This window comes from Lingula anatina, chromosome 9, assembly GCF_051362555.1.
Source record: "Lingula anatina isolate TDL-2025a chromosome 9, LinAna3.0, whole genome shotgun sequence".
In the NCBI taxonomy this organism is placed as follows: domain Eukaryota; kingdom Metazoa; phylum Brachiopoda; class Lingulata; order Lingulida; family Lingulidae; genus Lingula; species Lingula anatina.
Genome location: NC_141775.1, coordinates 494,267 through 504,420, shown reverse-complemented (window position 1 = coordinate 504,420; position 10,154 = coordinate 494,267). Strand labels below are relative to the sequence as shown.

At 39.0% G+C, this 10,154-nt stretch overlaps 2 protein-coding genes across 2 annotated transcripts in view; both read left to right on the top strand.

The window, feature by feature from the left end:
* Positions 1-96: 96 nt before the first annotated feature.
* Positions 97-3,173, top strand: LOC106168389 (N-acetylglucosamine transporter UNC93A-like). Its single transcript, XM_013547424.3, has 4 exons — positions 97-1,272; positions 1,553-2,073; positions 2,196-2,463; positions 2,771-3,173. The coding sequence occupies exons 1-4, from the start codon at positions 885-887 to the stop codon at positions 2,977-2,979; spliced, it is 1,386 nt and encodes a 461-aa protein (XP_013402878.1). The 5' UTR covers positions 97-884; the 3' UTR covers positions 2,980-3,173.
* A 3,260-nt stretch (positions 3,174-6,433) lies between these two features.
* The window catches only part of LOC106171555 (uncharacterized), a 41,956-nt gene continuing 38,235 nt past the window's right edge, over positions 6,434-10,154 (top strand). Inside the window, exons 1-4 of the mRNA XM_086995545.1 lie at positions 6,434-6,778; positions 7,306-7,651; positions 9,159-9,311; positions 9,943-10,143. Of these exons, the coding sequence (XP_086851671.1) occupies positions 7,312-7,651; positions 9,159-9,311; positions 9,943-10,143 (694 nt within the window). The 5' untranslated portion in view covers positions 6,434-6,778; positions 7,306-7,311. The remainder of the gene's footprint in view (positions 6,779-7,305; positions 7,652-9,158; positions 9,312-9,942; positions 10,144-10,154) is intronic.

The window sequence follows — 10,154 nt, the reverse complement described above, 5'->3', positions numbered from 1 at the left end:
CGCGGTATTGTAACCAAAAATTGAAACTGTTTATGGTCAAGCTGCATCAATACAGGACGGTTTTCTTTAACGTCATTCTAAAATGCAAATATGTTTATATAGCAAACCTTAGCATAAGGTGTACCTTGTTGATAAAGGAAAAATTGCTGGGATTTCAAAGAAAATTAATTATTTTATTATCGTCTTATTATACTGCCTATCGAGCTTTTTTTTTTCCTATACGGAAACGTGCCCTGTTAGTTAATACAATTAATAGTCAAATAACGCAAATATGTATTGCGTTTATTTAAGATCGTCATTTTAAAGCTTATCTTTAGTTCTGTTGGCAGTCCATGGTGATAATAGTTAATAAAACGGACTTGAAGATGAAGGACAGAGAAATGCCACTTCAAGTCTTACGTCATCGCTGAACAAATATCTCCATGTCGCCGGCGATAGTGTAAAAGATTAAAAGTAAGTCTATCAGTGTGAGGGTGCGTTTCCAGTGAAACTACCGCACTAGGTAGATCGATCCAACTCCGTGGAGACTCCTGTTATATGCAATTTGGTCAAACGCAAAACGAAGTGAAACATCTTCCGGAAGCCGAGCTCACACGGACGTTAATCACCCCCTTGCTGTTAAAAGACTAGTGTCATTCAGTTAATGTGACTGTATTCAGCAAGAGTCCCCGAAGCGTTGGGTCCATCTACCTAGTACGATAGTTTCATTGGGAACGCACCCTCGGTAGACAGACATGTTATATTAGCCACTCGGTTGTTGATGTCGCTCTATAAACTGCATATACATGTAGGCCCTACACCGTCTTCAGAGATATCGAGTGTTTACTCTTACTCAGAGTAAATACAACAGTCGTAAGCTGACCGACTAACTGTCAGAGAGGACCATGCCGCCGGATGATGCGTACGTGGAAAAGACCGACTTTTCCGAGAGAACGCCTCTTCTCCCCACACCTGCAGACCCAGTTAAGGGCTCAAAATGGACCCAGGTCGCTCAGCTCCTAATTCTCTCCGTGGTGCACATGTTAGGCGTATCTCCGCTGGCAGCTCTTCTCAGTCTTGATGGAATACTGAACCCAGAGATAGGCATGTACGCCTTGACGGCCCACTACAGCGGGACCCTGATCTCGTTTGTGACTGCGCCCGTGATTACGCGGAAATTTGGAGCCAAAGGGACTATTTTGTTCGGTTGGGGTGGGCAGTTTCTGTTCGTGGCGGCCCACTTCTACCCCCAGGCGTATCTCTTGGTACCTGTTGCATTTTTTGTGGGTATTGGTAAGTTGTAAGCCAAGCTTATATTATTGTCAGTCAAGAAAGGCTTTAAAGGCACGCAGTGCGTATTATACCATCACATATTAGAAATATAATTCTCTAAAAAACTTAATCAATTTTCCTCAATCAACAAGGTATATCATATTCATAAACAGTTCACTGAACGACTATCCAAAGCCGCCGCCCCCCCCCCCCTTGCACTAAATAAAACTGAAACAGACTATTTTAGGTAATTGTTTCCTTTTTTTTTAAAGTGGCAAATTTCATAATTAATGTCTTCCAGGTCATGCCCAAACCATGATCACAAACGCTGTTTACGTCACAACGTTAGCGTTACGGTATTCTGACCTCACAAAGCAGCCCCAGGAGTCTGTGATGGGTCTGTTTAATGGGATCTTCTACTCCATCTTCATGTTTGATGGCGTCATCAGCAATACGTTGTCATCCCTGGTGCTTATTAAACCTATAGAATACAACGTGTCTGTGCTGGCAAATCTAAGTGAACTCTGCGGACCGTCTTTTTGCCCGTGGGAAGATACATCGGGGACTTATCTTCGTCAACCAGAACAATACATTGTATACATCCTGCTGGGCGTGTTTCTAGGAATGGTGGCAGTGGCGTTTTTGACGACCCTTTTCTTCCTGAAGAACATCCCAGCGACTACCGGCGATTCCCTTCACGGCGCCAGAGCTTTCTGTGGCAAAGTTGGACACTTGATGTTCAAGAGAAAACTTGTTTTGTTGATACCGATATTCATGATGATTGGTCTGGAACAGCAGTTTATGATGACAGAGTTTACTAAGGTACACTGGCAAGTCTTTTATGGGGCAAAATGAAAAAAAATATGAAACCAAACACAAATAAAACAGATAAAACAGAACATTACGTTCAATTATTTGATGTCTTCAATGTCATTTTATTCTAGGGTTTTGTAAGCTGTGAGATTGGGATACAATACAATGGTTGGTCTATGGTGTGTTTTGGCTCCGGACAGATCGTGGGGTCATTGGTCACTGGGCGTTTGGTCAAGTTTGTCAACTGGACAGTGATGTATGTGGTGGCGGCGTGCTGTAACATTGGCTGCCTGACCACCATGTTGTACTTTGAGGCAAACTTCACCACAATGGAGTATTACTTCTTGGTGCCGTTCGCCTGGGGATTGGCGGACTCGGTCTGGATGACGCAGTCTTTAGGTAGGGTTTCTGGGGCTTCTCTGGTTATGCTACAGTGCTATATCACATAACGGCTATAGCCCCCCCCCCCCCCCCCCCCCCCCGAAAAAATGGCTTAACTTTTAGACCAAATTTTTGCCCATTCTGACACAAGATATATAGCCAAGGAGAGGCAGGATCAGTGTTTTAGACATATATGCCTACTACGTTAACAAATTACCGGACCCGATTAAGGGTGCGATTCAAACCGATTCCAATCCAATGTTCATTGTTTAAATACCTGTTGTTAGTTGAAGGACTTATACATCTTTATCATATTTAATTCCAGCTTTCACTGGACACATGTTTCCAGAAGAAAAGTGGCCAGTATTTGTAGTTTGCAGGAACTCCTTGTACGCCACGTACGCAGCACTGTTTGCGTACTCGAACTTTGTGTGCATGGATGTGAAAATTTACATAGCGTACGGTATGGTGACGCTGTCGTTTATGTCTTTCATTTTATTCTCGATATTTCGGAGGTTTGAAAAGACTGGATGAAATTATTTACACTATTATTGTACGTGTGCAGTGAGTGCGTTGAAATTTATTTCATTTATAAAAAACATCAAAGCATAAACTTTCCCATCAGCCGTTCACTTCCCCATTCTGGCTTTTAAATCAACATCCATCATTTGCAGATAGTAATTTGTATTTTAGACATATGTTCATATAAAGGCTCATGGCTTAACTACTTTGCTTTGTGTTTTACGTGCATTACTTTGCCACGACTCAAGACTAAACAATTAACACCATTTTACGGAGTCCGATAAATATATTAAGGCTCATCGGGGCCACAGAATAGAACGAAACATATATGTCAACTGGTAAAGTATCAACATGAGTTTTAATGTTTGCCTGGTCCTCACCATCTTTACTTCAACTTACCACTTACTACCTGTCACTAAACATCCAAAATTCTATTAAGTTGAGAAAGCTATACAGTATCACCCTCAAAATATACATAGAAATATAATATAATATAATATAATATAATATAATATAATATAATATAATATAATATATGCATGCATATGTTTACATAAATATCTCACCATTATGCCTCTATAAACTAAATCTCCAAAACTGTCACTGCATTATTCGGGATCACACATCAGCGTGGCAGTCATACAAGGGAGTGGTCCTGCAAACAAACTGTTCATTTATGCAAAACAAATCCTTGTGCAAATAAGTGTATTGGATGTGCTTCAAGTCAGCACACCTGTTGCAATATTGACCCATTGCAATACAAATTTTGTTCTTACATATATGATAATTTAGTATATACATATAAGTCAACACGGACCTCTTTTCTGCACAGCAATTATAGTTTCGACAGTTCACTAGTCAATCTCTTCAAAAAGCAACAGAGGTCATGTTTTCAACATTAATATTTTTTCTGAGAATAAGATGTCCTTTGATATGAAGAAGCATTCTTCACAAATTCTGACTTCCGTACACATTTTTAAACGGACAGATTGACCCACTTAGGTTTCTGGAAAAATCACACCAATATTCCCCTCTTGATATAAGAATTTCGAAGAGCTGAAACATAGCTCATAACGGGGGCGTCTCGATAGTCCGACGGTTCATTGGTCCGAAGGTTCATTGGTCCGAAAAGTGGTAACATTTTCATCGATTTTTTAATCAAGGGTTCATTGGTCCGAAGGTTCTACAGTGAACTTTCGGACTAATGAACCTTCGGACTATTGAACCTTCGGACTATCGCTACGGCCCCCTCATAACTGCACCAAATGGCACCGCTTGCCCCCCAAATCACCGGGCCCCACACAAGGGGGCAAGGGTTGACTTCGCATCCGAGGCCTGTCATTCTTAAAAAAAAACTGGACCCCCTTCAAATAATCCTAGATCCGCCCCTGCACGATATAAGTGTAAATGTATTCGTGAATGAATATACGTACATATTATCCTTGTTTCTATGTGTGTGGGTGCTGTCACAGACCATCTATATTCACTCAGGGCTAAAACACTCCCAGTTATCCATTACCTTGCCTAAGATTTAGACCTAATGGTCCACACCTATATATTCCTGTCAGGAGCATGCGTGATTTAGCTGCACTAAAAACGGATTCAACCACATTAAAGCGTGTCTACCAATCACCTTTAATGGCCATTCTGAGCATTACTTCACACACGTTTAATAAGCCGTAACAAACCTGGTTTGCATTAACAACTATTCCATTAGGACGCCAGTGTCTGTAGTCTCGTTCACACGGGGTCTAAAATGGACCAAAATTAATTGCTAAAACATGGGCCTGTTTCACGAACTTCTGAAGCCATTTGTTGTTAAACTTGTAGCCTAAAATACTTAGCTGGCTATGAATTACACTTAATATTGAAAAAAAGGCACTTACCCCTTGAGACAGTTTTCACGACTAAAAGTTTTACTCTCTCATTGCATGGTGACAGAAGCTATTTAACATGTAAGTATGTCAGATATATTTATCGTGGTCCCATCGCACCTTAAAACTCTTAAACCATTAGCTCAACTTTGTACAATATTCAATAACCTTTAGTCCAATAATTTAAAGTAGAAAGAAGTATTATTTCACAAATTTGACAGAATCCACTATTACAACTATGACAGTAATTGAGGATGCGCAGAAATAGTGAACGATCTACATTAAGACCTATATGTGTACCAGGAACAGTCTCTAGGACATCAAAGTCGATGCAATACTTTCCCGATTTAATTTAGTTATAGTGTAACCACTGCATAAACCCCATCTGTATTCTCACCAGATCTCAAACAAGTACGCGCCGCATGTAAAGCATGGTGCAATAGGTTCTTGAAAAGCCCAACCAATTTTGTGATAAAACGATGCAGAGACCACTGTTTATGAACCATTTTGGCGCATCTACATTAGCTATAGGCTCCATACAGAATAGGGGACTAACTCATCCGAGGGTAAAATATGGCGACCCACTACAAAGCTTGCCGCCTAATCTGCTTATAGACACTGAATGAATATCCGGTGGGGAAGTATTGAAGTAGTAGTAGTAGTTAGTCCCTTATTCTGAATGGGGGCTTAATGACATAAATGATGGTTTATTTCAATTCAATAAATAAAAACAAGTACTAAATATCTCCTTGCATGTTAATTTTTAACGATCCCCGTTTCTGGTAACAGATTCTTATTGCCCCACCAATATCTATTTAGAAATCATGATATGGAAATGAATTTAATGTGAGATTAAAATCCAATTAAACTTTTAGAGGGTGTTTATTTTACATAGAGAGTGTTTTATGTATTTTACTATTATTCCAATGACATCTTTCTGTGACATGATATACATTTGAAACATTTTCTATTATAAACCGAAGCTGTGTAGAATTTTACGTAACTCAAGTTTGTGTTCGGATTACCTGACAACAGGTGGAGGCGCTTGTCCGGAACACCATGGAGCAGTCAGAGCAGGAAACCAGTTTAAAGACGAGGGTCACACGCAAAGGTCTTAAGATAAATTTGCCCAAATGTTTTTACCGCTTTTGCTTCGGAAACTTCTCTTTGCATAATACACAAATCAATTCGGTTCATAACTGATTCGTCTCGATTTTTCTTCCTGTATTCCTGTACAATGTTGACAATATTGAGGAAACATTAAATAATCAAAACCACTTGACTTACCGCTTGATTGTTCCTTATGCCACAAAGATCTCCTATATTGCACCTGTAATTGCATTTTAGTATTGTCACAAACATAACATTTCACCTTAAACATTGTGTAATGCCTCTGTAATGCACTCTAAACAATTATATAGCCCTTTCATTCTAAACATGCTCCGAATACATTCCATTTGCAAGCATCATAAATCAGGCTAGATGTAAATTTTAGAGAGAAAACATCTTGTTAATTGGCCTCAACAGCGCGGTGACACGACGCGGTTCTTGCACAAGGTAAAAGCTCCCCTTCATCGTACGGTGCTCCACTCCCTCTGCTGGTAATTGGTACTAGAGGATTGTTGCGGCTGGATAAAATATAAATTTTTATTCTGATACATTTACCCCATTAATGAAAATTTGTTGATGCGGTTGCTGTGCCAGTTTTGATTATCCTTATTTGGGGCCGGAATGGTTGGGCATGTTTTGGGTCCCCATGTATAACAAAAATGTATGTGAAGTTTAGTGAATATTAAGAGATAGGGTAAATGGAATTGAGATTTCAGGACGTAACTGCACTTGCATCTTGGCTGCCAGCTGGCTGTTAGTCGTATGTGTCTTTGACATTCCATCGGGTCGCACTGCAGCAGAGGGAGAACATTACACTCACGGCAACGGTAAGAAGGGGTTGTATGGTCCCTGCTTTGCTTTACAAAAATGTTGGGCAACTAATGTCATGATTCCTCATACATGAACATGGCTTCTAGGATAAATATTCATGTTTCTTGAAAGACAAGTTGTGGAAGGAAAGAGGCTCCTAGTTCCAGTTCACAAATAAGCGACCTGCCACACGGACAAAACAAGTGAAACTATTTTTGGGGGACTTTTTAGCTGAATTTTAACAATTACTTAATTAAATTAAAAGTGCCTTTTGAGGCGTTGGTATAACATCTAGTATATTGATGTTGGGTATATATATATATATATTGATATTAAAACTTCATGGAACTAATTGAACTTTTGGGAAAGGGCCCATTAATATTGAGTACACAGTCAGCTATCTTTAGAAGGGAGAATTAAACAATCTAGGTTCATGCATTTTATGTATTTGTGTAAGTGAAATGGGGACCCAACCCGGTATGCTAAATAAACAGGTGTTAATAATTGTGCACGTGAAATCAGTGTCCTCTTGCTTCTATTTAAGGGTAGAATGGCGACCCACCAGCGCATGGCGTGGACTCTACTTTCTCTAGCGTTCGTGCTGTTAACAATCCAACAGGTCACCGGGATCCCGTTTGCGACATACCCTTACGTCAAACCCGACAAACCTCCAACTGCTACTGCACAGGAGTTTATATCACTTATGAAACAGCGGATGGGGAACCTCCAAACAAAGTTACCGTTTTCTTCGCAAATTTCGGTTCAGCATCAAAAGCCGCAGTTGCTGTCTCCGACTTACTTTAACTATGTTCAGATGCCGCACCAATACGCTTTGCCTTTTATGATTGAAGTTGACGTGTGTTGGAACCCATTCAGGACGTATGGGTCTGGTACGTATGAACATCTTTCTCTCTCTCTCTCTCTCTCTCTTTGTTAATCTGATTGCAATCAGCTCTTACGACCCAACTCATTCTGAACGACTCCTCACTCGTCGATATTTAAAGATCTAAACGTCATGTCCCACTCGAAGAAAACACGCCTTTTTATTTAACATTGCCACTACTATTACACAAGAAACAAAATAAAACCTATTTTACCGTATTAACAAATTAAAGAAACGATATTTTCGTTCGTTGACCCTTAATTGCCAGTTTTATGAGTCTAAGACGTGGACGTTAATGTAGTTAATTAACCCATCCCGTGTCATTTCATGTTCAGCACGTATAATTGTGAAGCAATTTCCCTAAAACCCACTTTCCTCCACATGTGGTCCTTAAATGTGTTGAAAATATTTCTATTTAATGTGCTATTTGACTTAACGTCTAATTAACCACTGTGGTTGACTGGCATTAGGTCGTTCTTCCTGTCCTTGTCACATAACCTGAGTGGGCAGTCTTCCCATATACATTAAATAAGGACAGAACAACACATTTAATTGAACTAGTTCTTCCGAGAACTTCTCTATTTTTTAAGCACCTACCGTCCTTGTACAGTGCCTTCTCATTCATTGTCTAAAGTGATTTCATAAATTACGCGCCTTTTACAATTTAATTTTGTAGCCCGTATATGGATTCTTTTACTTTAATAGCAGGTAACAAAAAGTCGTTTGGGCACAAAAAGTCGTTTGATACATGAGTTTGTGTTTCCAGAATTAAACATTAACGGTAGTACCCATATCACTTTCCAAGTGCAACTTGGGGTTATACTAATTTCAGCAAAGTAAAGTCCAACCACAGTCATTAATGTCTTATCTTTTTTTTTCTTTTCTTTTTTTTTTTTTTTTTTTGATACATTTTCCTTAAAGTTTATTAAATGATAAATGAATCATGCGAAATCAAGAATTAGAACTATAATCCAAGTACAAACTACCACATCTTTTCAAAACAAAATTACAGAACTAGCTCACTTTCCCACCCTTTTCAAAAGGCAAAATACAACACCTCAGAGACATATAAAATAACATCTGTATTGTTAATAACAAATAGAGAGATAAACTTCTATGTACAGTATGTGTATGCATATAATACCATATAACATTTTTGTAACTGCATTGGTAACTGTGTATATTTCTCAATATCTGAGCAAATATGCTCAGTTCCCTCCCAAACACTGTGAGACAAAATTATGAATTAGCTGGCAGTGATCAGAAACTATTCATCCTCCTCAACCCTCAAGATCAGAAATCACTAAAAGCATTATCACAGTATATACAGTTAGCAGCACGAAGTAGCACTTTCTCTTTTTATGTAAGCACAATATGGTAGATTCTGTAGTAGACTAGACAGCAAACAATGTTAAAATGTAACATTCAAAGCTGAATAAATTATTATTATTATTATTATTATTATTATTATTATTATATGTAATGTTGTAAAGACTTACTTTCAATATCTTTAGGTACATTTGCTGGTAACGGTCTCAGTGTCCACGGCGCCTGCACCGGATATATGGGGTGCAGGACACAATGCTACTCCTTGCCATTCGGTCTTGTCCGGTGTTCTTCGTGTGGCGCTGGATTCACGCTGACAAATGATGGACTGTATTGTATAGGTATGTTTGGATACTGACAGACAGCTTTGAAAATTTTATGTCTTAACCATCAGTGTGTTTTGAATTATTTCGGTAAACAACCATTTGAAATTTTACGGCCATTTTGAAAATCGAAAACATATGGCTTAAAAGGTAGAAACTGATTATTTACGTGTCCCTTTTGTTGTCTTTGCTTTGGTTTATCTGAATATTGACCATATTGCCGACATATGATACATGAGGTATGTGGTCGGTTTCAGGATAAAGGGAAGCATTATGCCAGGTCATACATATATATAATATTTCCATAAGATCTGAAACGTTTAACAAGACTGGGCATAGTGATTTTGAGATAAATTGTCTCGTCGGAAGAATGACATATCTAAATGACTTCTTTTTAGCATACCAGGCTTAACAAACTTTATAAAGATGTTGAACTTTTTTTAATTAATCTTTAAATCTAGGTCACCCATGTAATGTATTTCAGGTGCAACGGATGTTTGAAAGGTGCTGACAAGCATTCAAATTCAAATTCAATTTGAATGTGTCTTATTTGAAACTAAACTAAATTACTGCATATCTTTTTGCACAATGCCATATAGGCCTACAGTATCTCAGGTGGTCCTTATATTACAGCGCTTTTGTATTTTAGACATCAACGAATGTCGCCTTGGTTTTGCCTATCATGGCTGTCAACAGAAGTGTGTCAACCTGCCAGGTGGCTTCATGTGCACCTGTTTCCCTGGTTACCGCCTCAGGGGAGACTGTCAAACCTGTGCACCAGTGACCTTTGTGACCTTACCGACCCTGCCACCTGTGGTGACGACAACACCAGTAATCAAGACAACTCCACGTACGGCAATA